General features: G+C 45.4%; 1 protein-coding gene across 1 annotated transcript in view; it reads right to left on the reverse strand.

The window, feature by feature from the left end:
* The window catches only part of FCHO2 (FCH and mu domain containing endocytic adaptor 2), a 724,395-nt gene that overhangs the window by 464,341 nt on the left and 233,842 nt on the right, over nucleotides 1-26,212 (reverse strand). Inside the window, exon 9 of the mRNA XM_069224082.1 lies at nucleotides 14,648-14,692. Coding sequence (XP_069080183.1) covers nucleotides 14,648-14,692 — 45 coding nt within the window. The remainder of the gene's footprint in view (nucleotides 1-14,647; nucleotides 14,693-26,212) is intronic.

Here is a 26,212-nt window from a genome sequence, read left to right on the forward strand (position 1 = left end):
TGTATGATTTGCACATCCTTGTTTACTTGTACGTCTGTGCAGTAATGCTTTATGACCATGTGTACAGATGACCACGTAACTGCCATGCAGATATCTTTGATGGAAACATTGGCTATGAAAGCTAGTGTGGCTCCCTTTATCCTTGTAGAATGTGCTCTTGGTCTTTGCTCTGGCTTTGCGCCTGTCCCTTTATAGCACGTTTGGATAGCTTTCACCTTGTGATAGTCCCTGTTGTGACTGGTTTATCCGTGTGGTTTTGGGGGAATGCAACAAAGAATTGTCTATTTTTCCTAGTATTTATAATTTCTTGCAGGTAGCACAATACTGCCCTTCTTACATCCAGAGTTTTTGTGACGGCTCGTTCTGCCTGTGTTTTTGGGTTTTGAAAGAATACTGGTAGATGAAGCATTTGGTTAACATGGAAGTGGGAAATGACCTTTTGTAGGAAGTCTGGATTTGTCCTCATCAACACTCTACTATTATGAATATACAGATATGGTGCCTGTGGCGTGAGTGCCTGTATGACACTAACCTTTCTTAGGCATATATGGTTTGAATGGACTAGTGATTAGTTGAGTCAAGACCAGGTTCATGTTACACAGTGGTGCGGATACCTCCCTTGGTGGGGCTATTGTCATTGCCACTTCTAGAAATCTTTTGATGAATGGTGCTTTAAAGAAGCTTGCAACTGTGATCCTCCTGGTGTAGGAGACTACAGCTGTGAGGAACATCTTTAGGGAGATGTATAATAGGTCCTCGTCTAAAAAGTGAGGGAGGTATTTGACCACTGTGGTCACTCGTGTCCATCCATCCTCTAGTCTTTCTTCTTGTACCAATGTGTGAATCTGTTACATTTTGCCATGTAGAAATTCCTGTGCTATTCACCATTCATTCACTGTCTCAGTACCTGTATCGCTCTGACTAATCATCAATGATTACATCCAAAAGTATGTGCTGTATGATTATGACACCTCCATGCACTTATGTTACTACGTCAAAATGCATAAATAAAGGTTTTAAAAAAATAAAGAAAGAAATGAAGTACTTCATGTGCTTCTACTCCTGGTCTCCTCGAGTACCTCCATTGCCCTTTGCAGTAGGTTCAGGTGGCCAAATTCTCCCCTCAGGAAACATGCTGCTAAGGGGAGGGTTGCTAGACGGTATATTTGTCCTTTCTTCAGGGTCAGTAGGTCTTGTTGGAAGGACAATCTAATTACCTGGTCCTGAGCCATATCCACTAGTTCTGTCTGTTTGATCCATTGTGGGATGATTAGTATGAAAGTCATAGGTGCACGCTTGCATCTGCTCAACACCGTTGGTATAAGTGGGATTGTTAGAAAGGCGTAGCATATTTTCCTTATCAGCTTTTCAACAAAGCATTAATCTCTGAGCCCAAGTTTGAGCACCTAGACGTGAAGCTTTGACATTTTCTGTCGTTCTCATGGTGAACAGGTCTGCCCAAAGTGATGTTCTTTTTCTTCACCCACTCCATCTCCTTTTGCACCCTTCCAGTTACAACCACTACATCATCCCAACTTACAGTGTCCTGTCACCATTCTGCATATAGCCATTATTGTAAAGGTCTCAGGGGCAGCCATGCATATGATAATACAGGAATGCAGGATGTTATCATTCCCATTATCCTCCCAAATGTTCTCACTGTTATGAGGTCATTCCTTCTGGTAGAGGTGAGTATGCTGTGTCAGAGCCAGCATTCTCCTGTCCGTTGGGAATGCTTTGACTGAGTTCAGTGTTGTTTTCAGGAAAATCTTTGCCCATGGTGGTGTAGGTGCAGAATTTCCTTGTTTATGAAGAAACCTAGGTTAAGTAGCGTTTGTAGTTGTATGGATGTCTTTGTGTTCTTTTGGCACTGCGCAGATGATCTTGCTCTTAAAAGTCAGTCGTCCAGGTATGGGTAGATGTGGTTTCCCCATCTTCTTAAGTGTGCTGCAATCACTGCAAAAAACTTTGTGAATATCTGTGATTTGTTGATGTTATCCTAAAAGAGAGCACTGTAAACCAGCGTGTGTTTCATTGACCACAAACTGGAAGAATTTTGTGTCTGATGTTCATTGGGATGTGTAGGTTGGCATATTTGATGTTTATGGTTGCCATGGAATCTTCTTGCTGTAGTCATGCTAGGATTTCCTGTAAAGTTACCATCTTGAACGTCTGCTAATGTTACCATCTTGAACTTCTGTGCCTTTATGAACTTGTTTAAAGCATGTCAATCCAGGATATGTCTGAAGTTTTGGTACCAGATACTGCACGGACTAGATCACTTGTTCCCTTAGTAGTTTTGGGATATTTTATATTGCATTTTTGTTGAGGAGGTCATCTACCTCTTGGATTAGGCATACGTTTTCTTCTTGTAGCAAGGTCTTGTTCTTGGGGATATGGTAACACATGATCTTCACATTTGTATGTGGTATCCTCTCTGTAGTATGTTTAGTAATGTTGGTGGTGATTTTTAGCCATTTTTGAAGAATCCTCTGATTCTGACCCCTGCAGGTGTTGGGGGTCAAGCTGTTTGTGACGAGGAGTCACTTAGATGTGTGTCTCACTCCTCTTGTCGGGGCACTCCTGTCCCATATCCACCCGTCCAGGTGGTCTTCATACTGCCTGTGCCCATCGGATGGCTTCTCTGGATCGGAGTGCCATCATAGCCTTTGCTATGTTGCTGTCTTTTGTTTTAACATATTCTTATTGGCATTTACAATAAACCACATAGTACATATACAGCCAGCTGTTTCCCTTACATTCTGAAGGCGAATGTTGCTCAAGAAGTTCATCTTGCAGATAACAAAATGGTCACGGCAGTACATTTTTGATTCACAATTCAAAAGCACATATTATTCGACCTTGTGCAGTACACCTAAAGGAAGGATGGAATAGAGATTGTAATGGCCATGAAAAACCTAACTAAACAGTATGTAAACCTCAAATCTATAACAAACAGTAATCCGTTCTGGGGTCAGTCCACGTTAAGAGATCTCAAGACGGGTAGGGTCAGAATAGTTTGTTGTTCCTATTCCTATTCCTAAGTGTGCGCCCAGAATCATCCACCCAGAGAGGTCCATGCAGGTAAGCTATCAGGTGTGTTGAGGAACATCTGCATGCCGGAGCTAGTGCGGCCCTCCTGCCCCAAGTTTCCACCTCACTTCCGAGGTGAGGCTCCAGAGCCCTCACGCTCCCTCCAACTCATTCCTTAAGTCAGCCCAAAATTATCAGTCAAGGCAACCTAAGTATTCTCCCCAGACTCCCCGGGAGTCACGATTTGACAACTAAGTCACTCCCTGAATCTTCTCCTTGGTGTTCCGAAGCCTCCAACACCTCCAACCAAAGTCCTGCCAGCAATCGTCATCTTACTCCCTGGGCATACTCTCTAATTAACGCTCTCTCTCCTTCGCCGTGGCCCAGAGAGTCACGTCTCGCACCCAGGCAAGGACCACAGGGCTCACACTGGTCTTCCAATGCTGTGCTATGTGATGTCTGTCCTGTGCCAGAGCAAGATCAATAAATCTGGTACCCACCCTCCTGGGCCTTGGCGCAGGGAACAGTCTCACCAGGCATGTCCCCAATGTGCATAACAGTGAATAATACAAAACTTGCAGTGATGCTCTCTTTTTTTTAATTTTTTTTATGTCACTCGTTAAACGCTGGCCAATAGAGGTTGTCACCTGTAAAGGGCATGTTCTGTAGTGTTGCCTGTACCTTCTGTTCGAAATCTGAGATCTTCAACCATGCATGCATCCTCAGTGATACCCTTGACATAGTTGTCACTGACTGGGTCAGCAACATCTATGGTCAATTTTAGGCAGACGTTTGTGATGCTCTTATCTATCAGGTGATTAGCCGTGCTTTTATAAATACTGATTGATTGATTTCGAATAAGGCTCTAGGACCTGCAAGAGCCTGGATACCCTTTTGGATAATTAGCCGCGCTTTATAAATCCTGATTGATTGATCTTCCTCGGATAAAGTTTTTTCTGTCTTGTTACTGCTGTGGAAGGTGCAGCATGAGCTCTTTCATCTCCTCCCAATGCTGGTGTTGAAAGCAGTTGAGGAAGACACTGGAGTTTACACTGCACTACTGTGTTGCTGCTGACCTTTCTGCTTTCACCCAATCATCTCAATTCTCTTGCTCTACCTATCTGGTGGAAGGCCTATGGTAGTTAATTGTTCTCTCTCTTGTGTGCTGTTATCATGATAATGGTGTCTGCACTTGCTGTTCTCTTGATAAATGGTGAGTCTTTTGACTAGTGCTCATATTTCTTCTCCTGGTGTGAAAACTTTGGTGGAGGCTGGTTCCTTGAGGGCCTCTTGGCCTATTCCAGGACGCTTATCAGCAAAGGTAGGAACTGGTTCCTCCTCTTCAGTTGTCAGCAGAGTCTTTAGTAGGAAGTAAGCAGGACTCTTTCTATTCCTCCTCTATCTGAATCCAATATGTGTTTGCTGCCTTTTTAACCAATTAATTGTACAAAGCAATGTCATCAGGTGTTGATGATGGAGGGGAAGGTGTCCACATCATTCTCAGGGCTCTATATAGAACCTGTAGTAGGCAATCATAGCTTTACACTACATGGCCTTTAGTCAGGTAGGAGTTGATCATGATCTATGGTAACACCCTGTACCATACCTGTAGCAGGGGTTCTACAGGGAGACCAAATCCAAAATTGCTGCTGACAGCCGAACTCCACTGTGCAGGCTTCTGCCATGCGTAGCTGTGATGGGTGGCAGGTCCTGGTCTTAGGCCAAACCCAGTGCACTTGCACTCCAAGGGTGTCTGACTTCCATGTTCCCCACCATCTGTGGGTGATTGACCCTGTCTGCAACACAGCCCTTGGACTCAAACCGCTGCCTACTGGTAAGGACCAAATAAGCTGAAAACAATCTGGGGTTGCTTGTGTTCCCATTCAGAGGGGACCTGTCTCAAGTCCTATTACAGAAGGACTGAGGCTATTTTGCATATGGCTGGTTTCTTTCTTAAGTGGCATGGTGGGCAAAAGAAACAATGGATTGGATTGCGGCCTGAAGTAATTCACACTGGCTGAGATTAATTCAAGCAATCCATCCAACACTTTTTTGTTTTCCTCAGTGTGCATGGCCTCTAGTGGAGATGGTCACAGCCCTGGCCTCTTGGTTTCTGTGCCTGTGTTATGTACGAAAAGAACAAGAACTACTTGTATGTGGAATAACAGCACATGCCTGGCTGAAAGAAAGATACAGAGCAAAGGAGGCTAGCTTATTGGTGCTTTTTGGCCTTATTTGGAGGGTGGGGGAGGTGTACTCTTGGGGGTGGGGGTTTGAAAACTTTTCTCAACTGCAGGCATGGCATGGCTTTTGTCAAGGATGGCAATGTCATGGGCTACTCGTCGTTTATGTCTCTGGCCAACCGGAACTGCAGAGTGATCTTGATTCTTGTAGGTTCTGCCTTGACCAAGGTAAGGGCGGCCCTTTCTGGTAGCCATGGTGCTGCTGACGATGGAACGCCAAAAGGTAGTCCGTGCCCTCCAGAAGGAGTCCCAGAGGAAAAAAACACAAAGGGAAAAACCTATATAGCAGGAACTCCCTGGGACAAAAATAAGCTGGAAGAAACTGGAACAAGTGAGGAAAAAAACTGGAGAAAAAACAACAGGAGCGAAGATCACCACCAAAGGAAGTGTTGTAGCGCAAGGAGAACAAGAATCACACTCCTTATATACCCTAAAACAGGAAATGAATAACAGGAAGAAGAAAGACACCATATTGGATTGGGAAAGAATCATAGTAGAATATAGAGAAAGGCGCCTTTTTTTTAAAGAAGAACATGGCTGCTAAGTGTAAAAATAAGGAAAGAAGAAAAGGAGAAAGAAGAGAAAATGAAGAAAAGAAGAAAGAAACAGGCTGCACCAGGTAAGTGAGGGGGAAGGGGTGCCCATGCCTAATATTGAGGGCGCGCTGCACCCAGAACTCACCGAGGCCCCATGCCCATTTTGGTGCCACGTGCGAGGAAATACAGAACAGAAGGGGTGCGGCACGCCTGGCCACCAGAAACATGAGCCGTGGGCGCACCCCGAACTGAATGTTCAGCTCGTGCCGCAGCGCGACAGACAAGTGCGGAGGAAATCCAGAGGAAGGTGCTTAGGAAAGCACTGAAGTGTCCAGGTTGCCACCCTAACCTATTGTGTGCAGATCCCTGCTGGAGAGAAAAAGCTAACTCTTTAAAAATGTCTCATGTACATCCTGTGACAAAAATCAGAGCCCGGAAAATATTTGTTTGGAACTTCTTTTGATGTTTAAGGATCTTGATGGTTGGCCTGAAGGCCAACGTGTCAGAATCGGACACCAATTTGGAGGATGTTTACGATGAGGGTACTGAAAGGCTTCATCCTTGGCTGTTCTTATCTGCCAGAGATAAGGGCAACTTCTTCGAATAGTCATGATGCCGCTGACACTAGGACTGCCTAGCAAATAGTGCCTCCAGGAAGGAACCACAGACGGAGGAAAAACCCCAATGGCAAAAAAACCTCCAAGTGACAGCAAGAAATTCAGTGGTAGAAAAGCAGGGAGAAACCATGTAGCAGGAAGCAAGTTTGCAGGAGAAGAAGAAGCGGAGACCTCAGGACAGGAATCAGGAGCAAAGAAACACACCTAACACTGGGAAGTGTTGCAACGCAAATGAGGATGGATAGGCTCACTTACATACTCTGGAAAACGGGAAATTGCATCAAAAGCGGGACTCTCCTTTTAGGACTGGGAGAGAACTGTTAAGAGAAGAAATCAGGGCAGCCACCTTAGATTAGGGTGGATATTTTCTGTAGAGGTAATTCTGGGACATAGAATTCCCCTAGAAATAAGGATGACCTAATGGCTGCCCCTCAGCAAGGCACCCCCAGGAAGAAGAGTGGTGGCGTGAAATGTTGTACCAGCAGGCTGGCCACCAACAGGTAAAGCTAGGCAGGGAACCTGGTGGCTCATCGGCCTCTCCCAGCTTTTAGCAGCACTCGCGTCGCTGTGTGCCCATCCGAATTGGCCTTCAAATGCTGCTTCTGACTGGTCACCAGCGGCATGACAGTATCCCTCCCTACCAATGCCCCTGGCTTATCCAGGAAGCAGTGAAAAAAGGGATGAGTCAAAGCAGGGGTATGAACCATGGAAGCATTGTCCCAGTGTTGTTCACTAGGAGGGTAACCTTTCCACTGAATCAATAATTGGAAATTCTTCCGGAAAAAGTGGGAATCACAAATTGCCTGAAGCTCATCGATCAAGATGGGAGAAGGACTGGGAAAACGTGTCTGAACAGTGCCCACTCTGTATGGTTTTAATTGAGAGGAGTGAAATACAGGTTAAATCTGCCAAAGAAGTCTCAAGTGCACCCTTAAGGCCACTGGATTTATGATTTGGAGAATTTTAAAAGGGCCACAGAATTAGGGTTTGTTCTGGGAAAGGTGAGCAGGCAAATATTTAGAGGAAAGCCATACCCTATCCTCGATTTTATAAGTAGGGGAACAAGTACAACAGAGACCAGAAAAATATTGAATTCTGGTTTTCGAGTTGATCAGGCTGGATGAGATTTTATGTATGAGAGACTATATTTGCATAAATATCTGGCAGCCGCAGAACCCGTACAAGACCAGGAAGGGCCAGAGCAAAAACCCTAGGGTGAAGACCATAAAGACAGAAAAATTAGTGGATTTAGTAGCGCTGTGAACAGCATTGTTTTAGGGAAACTCAGCTAAGGGTAGGACAAAAGACCAATCACTCTGACAGGAGTTACGAAAACAACAAAGATTCTATTCCAGACTTTGAGTTACACGTTTGTTCAGCCATTGGTATGAGTGTGAAAACCAGAGAACTGTGCCACCTCGATTTGAAGGGATATGGAAAAAGATTTCCAAAAATGGGAAACAGAAATTAGGGACCACAGTCAGATATTATAATATGAAGTTGCACAGGCTATTGGAAAATTTCTTGTAAAAATATCAGTCCCATTTCTTTAGTAGAAGGTACCTTCTTAAGCACAGTGAAATGAGCCATCTTGTAAAAGGAATCAACTGTGACCAGTGTGGCTCTATTACCATCAGACTGAGGTAAAGCAGTAATAAATGGTATGCCAGGCTTCTGGAGGGCACAGGTAAAGGTTGTAGTAGCCCTGAAAGTTTAGACTGGGAAGTTTTATTTTCAGTGTGGAATGGACAAGAACACACACATGATTCAGAGTCTTCCATGATAGATGGCCACCAGAAGGAACAAAGCATGAGCTCCAGGGTGGATTTGATTTGACACACCTATGACCAGCAGATGGAGAGTCATGGCACATTTACAATACCTTGAGGTGGAGTGCCTTTGTGAAAATAAATAATCTTCTGCCCTTGAATACTGAAACATTTCTTCTAACTGTTTGTCCTTGGATGGGGTTCCACTCCTCTTGAGAGGCTTTAGTACAATCAGCTTGGATTTTGTACGACTCCTATTTGTTGAGGAGGGGAAAAGTTCTGCTCAAAGAGCAATGGTACTTCAGGATATCTGCATGATAGTGCATCTGCTAGAGTGTTTTTGGCCTAATGGCTATTTCTGCACTACATGCTTCTAAGGCATTGGAGATTTCGATGATTGGTTCCTACTTTGAAAGGTTATTGAGATCCAATTAAGAAATGCCTCCACTTTGTGTAGGCTCTTTTCATGGACAACAGCTCTCTTCCAAGGACAGAATAATTTGTTTTTGCATCAGACAGGATATGGAACAAATAGGAGACTGGATGTTCAAGACCATTGTCTTCTTGCTGTTACAGAAGCACTGCTCCGACAACAATCTGAGGCATCAGTTTCCACAATTAACTTTTTAGTGTTGTCTGGATGACGCAGGATTAGTGCTTGCATAAAGGCTCTTTTTAAGCTTAAAACTGTCAGCTGTTCCATACCAGTGAAAACCATGGTGAACCTGGTCTTTTCTTTAGGATAGCTGCTAGGATTCGGCTGCTTAGGTGGGCAAAATTCTCAATACACTGTCTGCAGATGTTATCAAACCCTAGGAAACACTGGGTTTCTTTTACATTAGATGGAGTAGGTCAATTCAGAATAGCAAAAACATTGCGGTGATCCATACAGACTCCAGTACAGTCGATCCTATAGCCTAGGTATTCTATTTTGGTTTGGCCAAACTCACCCTTCTCCAGTTTACAAAAAAGTTGGTTCCGACAGAGCCTAATCAGTACTTGGCTGACATGCTGATGTAAGATTGAATTTTTGCAGAATACTAGGATATCATCAAGACAGACTACCATGCATTGGTTAAGCATTTCTGAGAAAGTATGGTCCATGAATCATTGAAATACTGCTGGATCACAGCTCAATCCGAAGGGCATGACAATATTAAAAATGAGCCAGTAGAGTTCTAAAGGTGGTCTCACACTTGTCTCCCTCCTTAATACGTAATAGATGGTAGGCTCTGTGCAGGCTGATTTTGGTGAAAATCTTAGATCCTTTGAAAGCTTCCAAAAAATCTTTGATCAAAGGCAATGAGTAACAATCTTTCACTGTAATCTTGTTTAGCCCCCTAATAGTCGATGTAAGGTTTTAATTTGTTTGACTTTTTAGGGACGAAGAACAGGGAAGCACCAGCTAGAGATAAGGACCAGGTAATAAGGCCATTCTGCAAGTCCTCCTCCAAATATAGCCTTAAAGTTTCATGTTCAGATTCAGAGAGGCACTAAGGGCCTGATTTAGAGTTTTGCAGATAGGTTACTCCGTCACAAGTTACTTACCTTCGGTAATGCTTTTTCTGGTGGATACAATAGCTATCTGGGGATTCCTCACCTTATGAATTCTCCCAATGCGCCAGCATTCAACGGAAATTTTCTTCCTAGTGCTCCACGTCGATGAGGACGTCACAATTGCACGGCTCCGCATGCGACTCCGTCTGACGTCATTGTGGCAATAAGAAGTCCTCACCAGCATGCTGACGTCAGTTTCACCCTTTTTTACGCGCCTTCGAGGCAAACAGGTAAATACCGACCTCACAAAAACAATATATACCAATCCAAATACAAATATAAACCACAATATTTGTTTATATGAAAACATCAAAAATGTAAATACATTTATCATAAAAGAAGTCTTGGTATGACCAGACAGGCAACGGGGAGGCAGGTGGGACTTTGAGAAATCCACATGTAGCTACTGTATCCACTAGAAAAAGTGTTACCGAAGGTATGTAACTTGTTCTTCTGATGGATACAACTACCTGTGGATTCCTCAACTTATGAATAGAATCCCAAAGAAGTCTCACACCCGGAGGTGGGTGCCTGACCGGTCAAACCAAGAAATCCTGCAAAACAGAACGCGCAAAATAGCCGTCCCTCCTAACTTCCAGGAAGCCCAAGTTGCGGACTTACAAATTTCAGCCTCTGCGACACCTCTAGCCAAAGCCAAAGTGGCAGACTTAGCCCTGGTGGAATGGCCCTAATGCCCTCAGGGAAACCTTCTTTGCAAGTGAATAACAAATCTTTATGCAAAGAATGACCCACCTGGAAAGGGTTCTCTTGTGGACAGCCTTGCCCCTCATCTTGCCCACATATCCAATGAAGAGTTGATCATCAACTCAAAAGTCTCTTGTCCTCTCAATGTAGAAACACAGAGCCCTTTTTTAGATCCAAGCGATGAAGTCTTTCCTTCTCCTTTGATCGATGAGGAGGAGGGTAAAAAGATGAGAGTGTTATAGGCTGCCCCATAGGAAAGGGAGTGACTTCTTTAGGAAGGAAAGACGCCCTGTTTCTCAGCACCAACTTGTCAGCATAAAAGGTTGTCAAAGGAGGTTTCACACTAGGAGCTTGAAGCTCACTCACACGCCTAGCCGACGTGATAGCTGTTAAGAAAACTGTTTTTAAAACTAAAAGCCTCAAGGGCAAGAAAGAATAGGCTCAAAACGGTGAACCCATTAAGAAAGCAAGAATCAAATTCAAATCCCACTGAGGCATGACAAACAGTGTGGGGCGAAACTTGTTAGTCAAACCTTTCAGGAATCTTGAATTTCGCTGGTTTGTGGAACCAATTCAAAATCCTCAGGTCCAGGATAGGCCTCAATTGACCATCCTTCTTGGGAATCAGGAAATACCTCAAATAACATCCCTGAGCCTTTTCTTGCTCTGGAACCAACTTCACTGCACCCTTTAACAAAAGGACTTGCACCTCCTGCTGAAGCAACAGGAGATGATCTTCTGTACAAAACGAATGATGGAAAGGGATGGGAGGGGGACACTCTTGAAAAGGAAGGGCATAACCTTTCCCCACAATATTCAGTACCCAGGAGTCCAATGTGATTAACTCCCACTTGTGGAGAAAATGAAATAGCCTTCCCCCTATGGGAGAAGTATGATGCAAGACGGAGAGAAAACTAGGGCTGCTTTCCTTGATGGGTTCCCCGAGAGGAAGAAGATGAGACAGGAGGCTGCTGAGTGGCTCGAGTTCTAATCCTCCCCGCCCTCTATAAGACCTATAGAGAGGGTTGACAGGCTGCTGCATGCTGGACTGTGGCCTCCCATGAAAAGAGGACCCACGGCCAAAACCCTTGAACCTCTGAAAAGATCTAAAGTGTGGCTGCTGAAGCCTGGCGTCCAAAGGACTTTCCAGTAGTCCTGCTGTCTTTAAAACACTCCAAAGCTGTGTCGGCCTTGGATCCAAACAACTTTTCGCCATCAAACGGAAGGTCCAACAAAGTTGTCTGAACATCCATGGAAAAGCCAGGAGACCTAAGCCATGCATGCCTCCTGGCCGCCACTGAAGTGCCCATTGCCCTGGCAACTGAATCTGCTGTATCCAAACCAGACTAAATAAACTTCTTGGCCGCCACTTGAGTGTCCAACAGGAGTTTGTCAAACTGTCCCTGCACATCCTGCGGCAAGCTTGGCTCAACAGCTCTTGCCATGTTCATCAGGGCATGAAAATACCTCCCCAGCACACAGGTAGCATTGAAAGACTTCAAGGCCATGCTGCACGAGGAGAAACCCTTCTTTGCTGTTTGCTCCATTCGCTTAGACTCTCTATTTGATGGAGTAGCAGGGAACGAACCAGGTGCAGACGGGGCAGAACAAGAGGCTTGCACTACCAAGCTCTCAGGTGTTGGATGCTGAGACAAACTGTGGATCCCCTGGAGCAACTCTGTACCTCCTAGCCACAGTCCTGGAAACCACTGGGAGTCGTGACAGGCTTCTTCCAAATGTCTAGAAAGAGCTCACTAAGGGCATCATTAAAAGGGAGTAAGGGCTCCGAGGACGTAGAGGAAGGATTCAACACCTCAGTCAGAATGTTCGTCTTCACCTCCGATGCTGGTAAAGGAAGGTCCAAGAACTCAGGAGCCTTTCTTATCACGCTGTGGTAAGATGCTGCCTCCTCTGTGAGCTTGCCAGGGGGATGAAGAATCCAGGTCCTGAAATTCACCCATAGGCTCAGGAATCCCCTCTTCCTCCAAAAGGTGTTGCCGATAGTCCGTCTCCTCCAGGAGCCACAAGGCCCTCCTTCTCGACCTCAGTCTGGCCTCCAACCATGGCACAGACAGAGAATTAGCTGACGTCGACGACGTTGGTTTCAAAGCAGATGGACACTCCGGCGGAGGAGATGGTGGAGAGACACTGCGTCCCGGTAGGGACCCATCCGGTGCCGGCATCGTCTCCATCAGCGCTGTGGGCAACATCATCTGGGGTGACGATGTCATCAGCGCCGCACCTTCACCTGGATAGAATGGTACAAACGGGGCCTGTTTGTATGGCACCGGCGAACCCAGAGTGAAAGCCAATGGCCCCGTGGGACCAGCCGGTGCATCAACAGGGGCCATAGCTCTGTTGAAAATGCTAAACATAGCATTAAGGAACGCTGCTGGATCTGCACCCGGAGTCGGGAAGGCAAGAAACCTCTGCTCGTCCTGAGACACTTGAACTGAATCCAAAGCTAGTACCCCGACTCCTGACCAAAAGTTGACACAGGAGAAAAGTGAACCGGAGGACTCGCCAGTGACTCGAAGACCTCTATCAACATCGGCGCTGGAGAAGCCTATGGACTCTGAGGCTGAGGAGTGACCGTTGAACTGACCTCCCACGCTGTACAGCGCTGTTTAGGAAGGGACCAAGACCAATCCCTGGAAGAACGGCATCGAGAATCGTGCCGGCGTTGCTTCATATGCGACCTTGAGGACTTATGTGAAGAAAAGTCCCTCGCTTTAGATCTTCAATGACCCTTATGCTCCTTCTTAGCTTTTACCAAGAAGAGCTTAACCTCTCTCTCCTTCAAGGCCTTCGGATTCATCCACTGGCAGGACACACACCCCTCCACGTCGTGGTCCGAGCTTAGGCACCACAAGCAGTACTCATGAGGATCTGTAACCGGCATGCGACCCCGCACTCATGACAAGGCTTAAAGCCCGCTTTTTTCGGCAGAGACAGTGTAACTCGACAACAACTCCTTTGAAACAGTAACTACTCGAGAGCAAGGAAAAAACAGTTAGCGGCAAAGGCGCGGAAAAAAGGGAACTGACGTCAGCATGCTGGCGAGGACTTCTTATTGGTTTATCACCTTTTGCCCTGACAGGTTTGGTGGTCAGGGTGAGGCACTGTGAGCTAGCCAGGAATCAGGCCGAGAGCTGCCAAGCGGTGTAGGGTATCCTAAACATGCAGTTCTATTACCAAAATGGGAACAGCATAACAAGATAGTGCCTCCAAGAAGACGCTTCAGATGGAGGAAAATGCCCAAGGACAAAAATTAAGGGTGTTTACGATGTTACTCTGAAGCTATAGACAAGTAAAGGCCCGTTGATGTATATAAGCATAAAGCAACACAAAGGCTACTGAGGCAGAGAGAAAGGCATCTTTCTAATGCAAAATACCTTTTGCACTTGAAAGTAAAAGTTATTGAAGCTTATACACTGCTTTGCACCACTCTGTCTGACTTTGTGTCACCCCAAACTCTTAGTAAACTGACACTGGGTGTGTGAAATATACTTTAGCATGGTAACAAAATCACATCTGCTCAGCATTTAGCTTTAAAATCAAGGGGGGTGGACTTCAACGCTGCAGCCGAAAAATACATTTATAAATCCAGGGAATGCCCTGAGAAACATCATAAGATATGGGGTGAATGGATGACATACTCTGAATCTCTATCCTCTACGGGGTGATTTATCTGATGTATACTTTTGCCTCGTGGCTACCTGGCTACTGCGAGGCTGGGTTTACTGCAGCTCTGTTAATGTATTTTTAAAAAAAACATGGTGGTTGGCCATGTGTGGTGCTTCACATACGTATATTTGGCTACACTCCTTTTATGCGGTGGAGATATGTAAGTGTGCACTTATGAGTAACTTAACACTCAGATTTTGTGAAACTCCCATAGTCATAAAGTTACTCAAATGATTCAGAGTAAACTTACTAGTAGTAAATCTGACTGCGTATATTTTATCCTTTGCAAATATGCCCTGAAGTGTTTTATGAAACAAGAGGGTCCCCTCCTCTTACAAAGAGACATTATGTGATCTTCTGCAGGAAGTAGCACTAAACTTCGAGTATTTAGATAAAAGTAAAAATAAAAGTTTATATACAAACTACATCCACTGAGGCACCTAGAAAACCACGAATTCAAGCAATGGTAAATAATGGAAGAAACCTTAATGGCTACTCACCTTCCACTGCACTTGCTGTGTTGCATTCCTCAAAATCAATGCACCCTTAAAGAAAAAAAATAATATTTACAGATAATCTTGTTAAATAGACCATTTAGTATATTCTGACCAATTCCGTTAGAAATTGACAGTAAAGAGTGTGACATAACTATAATAAATGTCTGCTAAAGTTGTTTACAGTTTTGCTGAGCGCAGACATACTTATAGGGAGACAAGACATACAGTGTTGTGAACAGGCAAGAAATCTTGGTCATTTAGACCTTTGGAAAATAATATATGATCAACCATACAGAGGGAAAGCCTAGAATCAATTATCTAATAATATACTTACTGAAAACATGAGTCCAGAGTGATCTCCTGAAGTATCGAGGGTTGAGAACTACACAGAGAGCCTCTTGTGGGCTTTATGCTGGGAAGGATAAGTTAAATGCCTGTATTATATGTAGTCTCTTTCCACACAGTCACAAAGCTGTAACATGCTTTTTCGTAGGGGGTGGCAGCACCTAAGATTAGCCAGGCCAGATTATGCACCAATGTTATTTGGTTTCCAAGGTTAGATATTTGGAAACAAGTAAACCATTTGGACATTGCTGTGATTGATCCTACATAGGATTAATGCTATATCCACAAGTTTGCTTATCTGAATGTATTTTCTCCCAAAATACATCTAGGTATGATGCTACAATTAAAACTAATTTAGTGGTCACACAGCAATACTGTGTGGCAGTTTTGGCTCTAACGTGCAGAACTTGTTTTATGCACAAGACAAGCCACCTGGACATATTTTGAATCTGCATCGTCTTCATTTCTTAGCACTGGCAAAGGCCACAAAAAAGTTGTAGTTGACTCTGTACTCCTTTGTGTGTGCAATGTAAAAGCTGAGAGTTTTCTCTGGGTGCAACCAATGAAGAATCTCCTACTCCTGAGAGAAATAAGCAGATAGACACTGGTAGGGAGAGCAATCGACTGACCCACGTGGAAAGGTGACAACTCTTGGCAAAACAGGACGGATCTGTAGCACCAATCTGTCTGCGAAGTGGTGATGTACAAAATTTGTGCTGTGACACAAGTAATTGCAATGAGGAACTTTATTTGACAGCAGTCACAAAGAACAGCTGTGTATAGGCTCAAAAGACATACACATTAGAAATGCAAGGACAAAGTTGAGTTCTAACTGAGGCATAATGAAATGTGTTCGCAGAACATGTATGCAAATTATGTTATAAAACACATCACAACCAGAGACTTGAATAATGAAGGCTGGTGAGGAAAACATAAAAAGGATGAAGCACAAAGAAGTTCAAATGGTGCTCACTTCAAAGCCTTGCTGGCCTGGAGATAGCACACACAACAAAACACCACACAACTTGGCCTGCAGAAAGTCAAATTTGATGTTCTTTGTGCTATGTCAAAACGTTTGCCCAACAACAAGAGCAAACATATTTTGCAGATGAGTGCTGAGTCTCAAAAATAACATCAGCTACTGCAGCAGGTAAATCAAAACCACTCAGTAGTCACTGCTCAATCTCCATTCATGAAGGCGTAGGTAGTGAAGATTCAGGTGTAGGACCCTGTCCTGCTGCTGAGACAGGAGGTCATCGTGATCAAGCTAGACATACTGGAGGCCAAATGCGTTGGTTGGAATATTGGACTCTCCTGGTCTATCAGAATGACCTGAGCCCAGTACTTCTCGATCTTGAGTACATGGGGCAGAAGGGATAGCAGTGGGATGGCAAACAGGAGATCTGTGCTCCACTGCGGATTAAATGCACCTCCTTTGAAGATTCCAAGGGCGAAGTCCAGTGAATAATAATAGTGACAGTGTGTAGTTTCAGCGGTTGCGAAAAGATCCAACCACTGGGTGATGATGCCTTCAGCTATCGCTAGATGAAAATGCCATTCATTGCCAGTCAGCTGACATCTGATAAGTTTATTCCCCTGGATTTTAGTGAGTCCTCTGAGTGATTAGCTACTAGACAGGTGTCTCCAACCAGTTGATTGCAAGCTACCCGTAGCTCCCAGACCCCTTAAGAGTAGCTTGTGGCCCTGAGTTCATTTTAAATAAATACAGGATCACCTTTCCTTTAATTTTAAAGTTAAGGGAGAAATGTGTTTATTTTACATTGTTATCATCGGGCTGCAGATAGCAGGGCCTTATAAGGAGCAGTGCTGGAGTCAGATTTATGACCCAGGGCACAGAGGTGAAGAATTGAAGCACCAAAGTAATTAAGTCTTAAATAAAAATCCTCAATATTGGAGGTGAGAACAAAATGATGCTTCTCAATTTTTTTTGTTAAAGTGTTGCATTACAAATAGAAGGCCTCTTGCTCCCAATGGCCAGTAGCACAGTGTGCCCTATTTATAACTGAAAAATAGTCATTTTTTAAATGGGAGAAATTTAAACTGCATACAAATGTTCCACATTTGAATATTTTAAAAAATGGATGTACGGTTGAGTTATACATGTGACTGTGTCACATATGCCAAACAGTATGTCCTGTGCCACAAGTACATACAACACAGACTCTCAGTTACCCATACACATATATCACATTCATATGCACACATGGTCATACATCACGAAAGACCATGCTCTCACTGACTCACGTGACAGCCCTGTCATAAAGCCCCTAGTAAAAGTATTTTGTTGAAACCTTAGTGTAGAAAGCTGGGTCTCTATATAGTGCACTAAAATGCAGTACACTGTGCAGGGAGTCCAGTGGCCCCCCAAAGATTTACATAGGCAGAAATAGATTGGTCTAGTGTGGGCGAGCAGTTAGGCTTATCAAGGAGTCATGTTAAGCATTTGCTGTACTCAGAGAGGCAATAAATAAGATACACACTCAAAGAATAAATCTGGGACAATTTAGAAAAATGACAGTTGCTTTTATATATGCTTTGAGCCAAAGAACCTATTTATAAGGTAAGCTGTTTTAAAATTAAAAATACTTAACTGTTTCAAAAATCGATGCAGTGCAATTTTCAGAGTCTTCAATGTTATCCTATGGGAGGAAAATAAGAATGCAGTTTCACAGTTAAGTACACCCCTTACAATTCCAGTCTTCAGGGTTGTAGTTTAGCACCGGGCAAGGTTCGGGTTGATACCAAGAATGCACCCATAATGGCACGGGGGCAGCTGGTTGTACAGGTCAAAGTCGGAGTCGTGCACGATGTTAATCAATGGAGACGGGGGGTGAATATGATGATAGACTGCTCTCAGGTAAGTACAAGCGGTGTCAGAGGACGGTCTCCAGGTGTTGAGGCGAGCAACAGGGGGACCACAAGGCAGCACCAAAGTCACACCCACCCTCAACGGCACAGGGGCGGCCGGGTGCAGAGTGCCAGCACAGCAACGTGTGCCCAAGGCTATCCAATGGAGACAAGGGGGAGGGGGGGGGGGGGATCCACGGATGCGCTTCTTACATGTGAGTAAGGCAGGATCAAGAGTCGATCTCCTGGGGTTGAGGTAAGTACGGGGGGGGGCACAAGGCAGCACCAAACTTACACCCCTCCGCCGGCACAGGGGCCGCTTGGTGCCGAGTGCCAACATAGCATTGGGTGACAATGTAATTCAATAGAGGAGATGATTTTGAGAAACAGGCTGCAGAGTCTGGTCAGGAGAAGTCAACCCACAGCAGCCCAGGTAAGCTGAGATGCCAGGGGGCTTAGAGACACTGATGGTCCAATTCCCAAATGCCCAGGTTGCTCTGGGTGCAGGGGTGTCTTTTTGCATCAGAAAACAGCTTACCAGGCAGGTCAGTCAGGGGGAGTGCTCGGATTCAGGCATCGCTGTGAAGTCCGGCAGGGGTAAGCCCACAGTGGACTTTTGGTCAGAAGCGCAGGGAAACCTTCACTGGACTGGTTGGCTGCTTGGAGTCGGGCCGGGAGCTTCGTGTGGGGAGGTGGATCCAGGCAGTGGTTTTGCGGTTCCTTAGGCAGACGACTTCTTCTTTACAGATGGTTTCTTTTAAGCAGGTCCGCTGTCCACGGGAGTTCTTGGTCTTTATCAAAGGCAGGCAGTCCTCCCAAGGCTCTGGAGGTCGCTGGGCTGCAGGACAAGTCGTCTTCTGGGAGCACGTTCTTTGAAGGTTGCAGACAGGCCAGTAGGGCTGGGGCCAAGTAAGTTGTTGTCATCAGTCTTCTCTGCTGGGGGACTTCCGTTTTGTCCAGCTCTTCTTAGATCGAAAGGAATATGATTCTAGGGTCCAGAGGTGCCACCTAAATACAGAAATTTGGGGCGTTACAGGGAGTATGCAATGGGCTACTCACCCTTCCTATGGGTAGTGGCATAGCCGTAACACTATTGGCATAATTCCTTCCACACAAGATGGCAGAATCTAAAAAGTAGTGCCCTAGGGGTGGGACTGGCATGAAGAGGGCACTCCTCTTAATTTGCCTAATGTTCCCACCAGTCCTGCTGCCAAAAGTGGGGTCAGGAACTGGGATTCAGCCTCCTCCACCATTTGGAGAGGCCTGGGTCGCATTTCAAAGGCAGCAAGGCCTTTGAAGCTTCCTACCATGAATGTCCATCCTGCCTGGGAGAGGAGGTCACACCTCTGCCCAGAGCAGGCTTTTGTTCTGAGCCCTCAAGAGCATTGGATCTCACCTCAGGAGGCCAGAACTCTGTCTTAAAGTGGCTGTACTGGCTTTGACCAGTCAGTACCCACACTAGGAGTTGGTAGGTTCTTCAGGGGGCACCTCTAAGGTGCCCTCTATGCATGTATTAATAAATCCATCACTGGATTTAGTGAGGGTTTATTAATACGAGATGTCTGATACCAAACATCCCTATTGTCAGTGAAGCCATCATGTAGCTGGGGAACTCGTAATGACCAATGCCCATCACATGTACTTAAAATGGCTTCACTGGTCACTTACTATGGCTGAGAATTGACAGACACTCCAGGGGCATATCTGCTCATGAAGGTATGCCCTCACATGTAATTTAATGCACCCTGCTTTTAGAGCTGGAAGGCCTGCTAGTGGGGTGACTTACATATATTGCATGCAGTGTAAAGGAGACAGGGTACACAGGCTGTGTGCCATGTCGAGTTTTCATTTAGGCTCTGCACCAAGACAAGCAGCCTGCAAAAGCAGTCCTGTGTGCACTTAGTGAGGGGGTTCCTGAGGGTGGCACAATTCGTGCTGCAGCCCTCAGGGACCTTCCTTCACCCTTGGTACCAGAAGTACGATTCACTAGTGAATTACAGTGGTAGATAAGGGTTTGCCAATTGGAAAACAATAACTGTGCAGTTTTAGGAAAAGAGATCTGGCACTGGGGACCTGTTTAGCAGGTATAAAGTGCACTTTCAGTCAAAATTGCACCAAAGTAGAGGGGACCATGTCAAAAGAGGGACTTTTCTACAACCTAGGTCCACTTTCTCCCCAAGAATTGAGGAAGAAGGCAGACCACTGGGTAAAAGTAAGGTTGACCAAAACTTCCACTGGTTGGGCGGACAGAAAGAGGGTAACCAAAACAAAGATAAAAACAAGGTGTCTTCTAAAGGCCCCCCAAATCCTGCACTGTAGGGTTGGGCCCCAGACCCTTCCCAACCCAAGGGTGGGTACAAGGGCAAAACTTGGGCTCCAAGGAAGGTTTGGTGCCATGGCTGTAAAGCTAATGGGCACCAAACTGGAGATCTTACATGTCCCAATAAAAAGAATGTCTCTAGTGCTCCTGCAGTAAATTCAGTGGTAAATCTCCAGATTCCAAGTAGGCCCTGAACATATCAGTGAGCCTACTGAGGTAATTTTAGTCTCAGAGGGTGGGGTGGATTGTAGCTGCTCTGACTCTCTGGCCACGTAACCTGGAAAGATACAGACAACAGCCACATATCAATGGGATTAAGGTTGTAGCACTGAGAGACACTGGTGCCATTGTCACTGTGGTAACTGAGCAACTTGTGTCCTCAGAACAATATCTGACTGGTGAGACATATTCAACGCTGATTATCACGCTAAGGTACATCCCATGCCGATGGTATCCTTAGAATTGTGAGGGGTTACAGGCCAGAGGAAGGTGGTGGTATCTCCGGCAATACCTGTACAATGGCTGCTAGGAAATGATGTGGATCCTTCGGCATGGGCTGAGGTCGAAAGAAAGACTCATGCAGCTATACTGGGTATCCCTGAATGGGCTTGTGTAAAAACAAGAACACAGATCAAGGCTCAGGGTGAAAAAGTAGAGTTGAAGTCTGGAACTATGGCCCAACCAACCAAGACGAAAGGCAAAAAGTCTGGCAAGACAGCTTTGAATCAGACACAAGACCAGGTCCCCTCTCCTCAGGTAGACGACCTGTCAGCCCCAGAGGGAATTGAGCCTCAGGAGCCTTACTTGGCAGAGCTCTTAGGACCAGGAGGACCCTCTAGTGAGGATCTGTGCGAGGTACAAAGGACCTGTCCCACTCTTGAAGGATTGAGACAACAAGCTGCTTATGAGAAAAAGAAAGATATCAGTGGCTCCCACAGGACCTGTTGGGAGGAGGGACTCCTATTCACTGAGGCTAGAGACACCAAACTAGGTGCCACTAGGAGAGTGGTAGTGCCTCAGCACTTTAGAGAGTTTCTCCTCAGCTTGGCCAATGATATCTCCCTAGTTGGGCATCCTGGCCAGGCAAAAACATGGAGTATTTCGGTAAACCACTTCTACTGGCCAGGTATGTACCAGAAGGTAAAGGAGATTTGTAACTCCTGTGCCACCTGTCGAGCCAGTGGCACCCCAAGGGCCCCTAATTCCACTTCCAGTGGCTGGGGTTCCCTTTGAAAGGTTAGGGTCCATCCCCTTGACTCTCTAACAGCATCAGGGAACAGATTCATACTGGTTTTAGTGGATCATGCAACCACGTACCCTGGGGCAATTCCCCTGAGGACCACTACTGCTTCTGCAGTAGCTAGGGCCATCATTGGTGTAGTAACCAGAGTTTACGTTTCTAAGGAGATGGTGTCAGACAGAGGCACAAACTTCATGTCTCGGTACCTGAAACACATGTGGGCTGAATGTGGTGTGACCCCATATCGCGCACAAACCAAAAACCTTATCGAGAGATTCAACAAGACATTGAAAGGTATGATTAGTGGACTCTGTGAAAAACTCAGAAGGAGATGGGATGTCTTACTGCCATGCCTGATTTTTCCTTACAGATAAGTGCCACAGAAGGGAGTAGTTTTTCCCCTTTGACCTTCTGTTTGGGCATCCTGTAAGGGTACCGCTTTGTCTTGCCATGTGAAGGAGGGACAGGGGAGACCTCTCAGAGAACCTAAGCAGGATACTGCGGACTATGTGCTTGACATTCGTTCCAGAATGGCTGAGTACATGGATATAGCTTCAGAAAATCTTGAGGCCAGCCAAGAGCTCCAGAAGGTCTGGTATGACCAAAAGGCTGCACTGGTGGAGTTCCAACCAGGGCAGAAAGTGTGGGTGTTGGTGCCTGTGGATCCAAGGGCTCTCCAGGACAACTGGAGGGGACCCTACCACCTACTAGAAAGAAAAGGGGAAGTCACCTACTTGGTGGACTTTGGCTCTTGCAGAAGGCCCAATATGGTTATCCATGTGAACTGCCTTAATTCTGTCATGAAAGAGCTGAGATGACCATGTTCATGGTCACTGATGAGGGACAGTAAGCTGAGAGTGAACCTCTCCCTGATTATCTCTCCAGCAACCGAAAAGTTGGTTTCATAGAAGAAGTGGTGTTTTTAGACTCCCTTCTCTGGACAACAGCAGACTGACTGCAATCAGGTTTTGCATCAGTATACAGAGCTCTTCTCCTTGACCCCTAGACTACCCAGTGTACACATGTAGTGGACACTTGTGATAGCTTGTCTGTCCAAAACAAAATCTATAGACAGTTTGATCATGACAAGGACAGCATCGAAGCTGAGGTCAGCAAGATGCTGGAACTGGGAGTCATTGAGCACTCTGAGAGTGCCTGGGCCTGCCCAGTGGTTTTAGTCCCCGAGAATTCCCAGGGTGGAAAGAAAGAAATTAGGTTTTGTGTGGACTATAGGGTTCTCGATGCTGTGACCAAAACAGATGCTCACTCAATTCTTAGAGCTGATGAACTGAATGACAGGCTTGGGGCAGCCAAATATCTCAGTACTTTTGATCTCACATCAAGGTACCGGCAGATATGTCTGACCCCTGGAGCAAAAGAGAAGTTGGCATTCTCCACTCCTGATAGGCATTATCGGTTTACTGTTATGACCTTTGGTTTGAAGTATGCCCCTGCCACCTTTCAACTGTTGGTGAATAAAGTCATTGCTGGGTTAAAAGACTTTAGTGCAGCATATCTTGATGATATTTCTGTCTTTAGCTCCACCTGGCCGGAACACCTGATCCACCTTGGAAAGGTCCTTTGGGCTCTGCGAAGGGCAGGCCTCACTATCAAGGCAAGCAAATGCCAGATAGGGCAGGGCCAGGTTGTACACTTGGCCACCTTGTAAGTGGTGGACAAGTTTAATCACTACAAGCCAAGATCCAGACAATTCTGGACGAGGTAGCTCCAAAAACCCAGACTAAAGTCAGGGTGTTCCTTGGCTTGACTGGCTAGTACAGGAGGTTTGTGAAAGGATATGGCACCATTGTGGCCCCTCTCACAAAACTGACCTCCAAGAAAATGTCAAAGAAAGGAAAGTGGACAAAAAGCTGTCAAAGGGCCTTTGACATCCAGAAAGAAGCAATGTGCTCAGCACCTGTTCTTAAAGCTCCAGATTACACCAAATAGTTCATAGTACAGACAGATGCCTCTGAATATTGGATAAGAGCAGCCCTGTTCCCAAGTCAATGATGATGGCCATGACCAACCTGTTGCTTTCATTAGCAGGAGGTTACTCTCCAGAGAGCAGCGTTGGAGTGCCACTGAGAGGGAAGTCTTTGCTGTGGTTTGGACCCTGAAGAAGCTAAGACCATACTTGTTTGATTCTCACTTCCTAGTTCAAACTAACAACAGGCCTCTCAAACGGCTAATGCAAATGAAAGGTGAAAACTCCAAACTGACCTGGTACAAACCATGCCAATGCATATGTCCTTTCCAGGTTCTTCCACTTAGAAGATGAAGACTCTCCTGGGAAGGGTTAGTTTCATCCTCTTTTGTCTGGGAGGGGGTCATGTAGGAAAGCGCCTCTGGTGATATGCCCCCCTCCCCCCATTTTTTGCCTGGTTTCTGGTGTAATTTTGACTAAAAGTGCACTGGGTTCCTGGTAACCAGGACCCCAGTGCCAGATCTCCTTCCCCCAAAACTGCACAGTTGTTTTTAGGTCGCGCATATAGCAGTGCATAAGCGCTGCTTCTTTTTCGTTTCAATCTCTTGTAATCTATTCTCTGGGCTTTAACCATGCCCATTACACACCCATCCCTGTTATTTGTTTGTGGGATTGCCTTTCAAAATTCCCTTGATTTAATTTTGTCAAAGGCATGCATACATCATGCCTTTTTCATTGTTTAGTCCTCCTCAAGAGCACCAGCCAACTACTGCGAACATACGTAGTGTCCATGTTATATGGATGGTTTCTGGACTACTTTTATATTTTTAGGTCGACCTTCTCTCTATCTGCAATATTGGAGTGATGTGCATAAAGCGCCCCAATGCTGCAGATCGAGTTCCTGCTGTAAAAAACTTGAAAGCACCATGAGCGTGACTGAAAAACAAAACAAACAATGACAAGTAACTAGCAGTTACTTATCATTGTTTGTTTTGTTCATCAGTCACGATCATGGCACTTTCACGTTTTATACAGCAGGACTACCGATCGAGTTCCTGCATATAAAAATTGAAACCCCCATGAGCTTTTCACTCTTATTTATTTATCAAATTAACACACAACATTTACATGAAGACCAACCAGGAATTTTTGCCACCGGCAACGATCTATTGAACAGATGTAATTATGACTTCGCAGGAACTTGAAAGTGCCATTAGCACAACTGTGAAACAAAACAAACAATGAGAAGTAACTATCAGATACTTGTCATACTTGTAATTGGTAGTTACTTCTCATTGTATGTTTTGTTTTTCAGGCGCTTTAAAGTTTTTTACATTGGGTCTGCTGATCAAGTTACCGATTTTATAAAACTTGAAAGCGCCATGAGCAGCACTGAAAAACAAAACAAACAATGACAAGTAACTGGTAAGTACTTGTCATTGTTTCTTTGTTTTTTCAGTCACGCTCATGGCACTTTAAAATTCCTACAGCCCTCACTTGTAATATAATGGACCCTGCCTTAGGCCTGAAGGCCTGCTGAAGGGGTGACTTACAGATATTACAAACAGTGCTTTTAAGGGACATAGCACACAAGTATGTGCGCCATGCCGTGCTGTAGGAATCTGTCTCTCTATATAGTGCACTAAAATGAAGAATACTGTGCAGACAGTCCAGTGGATCCCCAATTGGTATTGCAGAGGCAAAAGTAGATAAGACTAATGCTCTATTTGTGGTAGTGTGGACGAGCAGTTAGGCTTATCAGAGGGTAGTGCTAAGCATTTGTTGTACTCACAGACGCAATAAATAAGACACACACTCAGAGGATAAATCTGAAACCAAATTAGAAAAATAACACTTCTTATTCTATATGTTTCAAATCCAAGAACTTTGTAATCAGGTAAGTAGACTTTTAAGCATAACTATTTTGCAGTTTCAGAAATCAACAGTGCAATTTTCAGAGTTCTTCTCACTGTTACCCTCTGTAAGAAAACAATGTTCAGCAAACAAAGAGTTTACAACAACTTAGGGGCCCAATCTCCAAAAAGAAAGGTGAGTACTGGGCATTGATCCGAACCACACCAACAGGTCAAACTGGGTTGCACTGGGGCGGCCGGGTGCATAGGTGGAGTAAGGTGTTGGGTGCCAAATGGCTCTCTATGGGAGGTGGACCTCGGTTGGACCTCGTGACAAACAGGCTGCAGACTCTGGCTAGGAAGCCAGCTGGGGATAACAAACAGGTAGGTTGTAGACTTGGGGTGATCGAAGACGTGGGTGCACCTTTGCTCCTCTTCTCCTGTGTCCAGGGGTGACAGATGGAGGGGTGTCTTTAGACATTGGGTTTTCACGTCTGTGAGTACTCACGGTTGGGGGGGGGGGGTCCTGTGTGTTGACGCTGCAGGCGATGGCTGGGAGTCCAGCAGATGTGGACTCAGGGCAGACTTGAGCTCTTGAGAGCCAGGGGACGTCAATGGCACTGATGACCCACCTCAGCTGGATTCAGGGGTCACAGGTGCAGTGGTTGCTTGAGGTGTTGGATTTTCTCTCTCCACAAGCCTGTGGGAGAGGGGGCCTTCGTGTACAGGCTGCAGGCATCTCAGGAGAGTCCAAGATGGGTGAGATCACACTGGACTCAGTCTCGGGCAGCTGGGAACCTGCGTTGGCACCATTGGTTGGCTTCACCTCAGGTTGTAGACAAGTTGGCTTCTTGTGCATGATCCTTTGAGTTCAGCAGGCAGGCCGGAGGGGCTGGTTTCAGGTCAGTTGCTGCTTCTTTTCATCTTCTGCTAGAGAAACTTTTCTTTGTCCTAGTCTTCATAGGTTGTCAAAATCTTAGTTCTAAGGCTCAGGAGTGCCACCTAATTACTCAAT

This window comes from Pleurodeles waltl, chromosome 1_1 (assembly GCF_031143425.1).
Source record: "Pleurodeles waltl isolate 20211129_DDA chromosome 1_1, aPleWal1.hap1.20221129, whole genome shotgun sequence".
NCBI lineage: Eukaryota > Metazoa > Chordata > Amphibia > Caudata > Salamandridae > Pleurodeles > Pleurodeles waltl.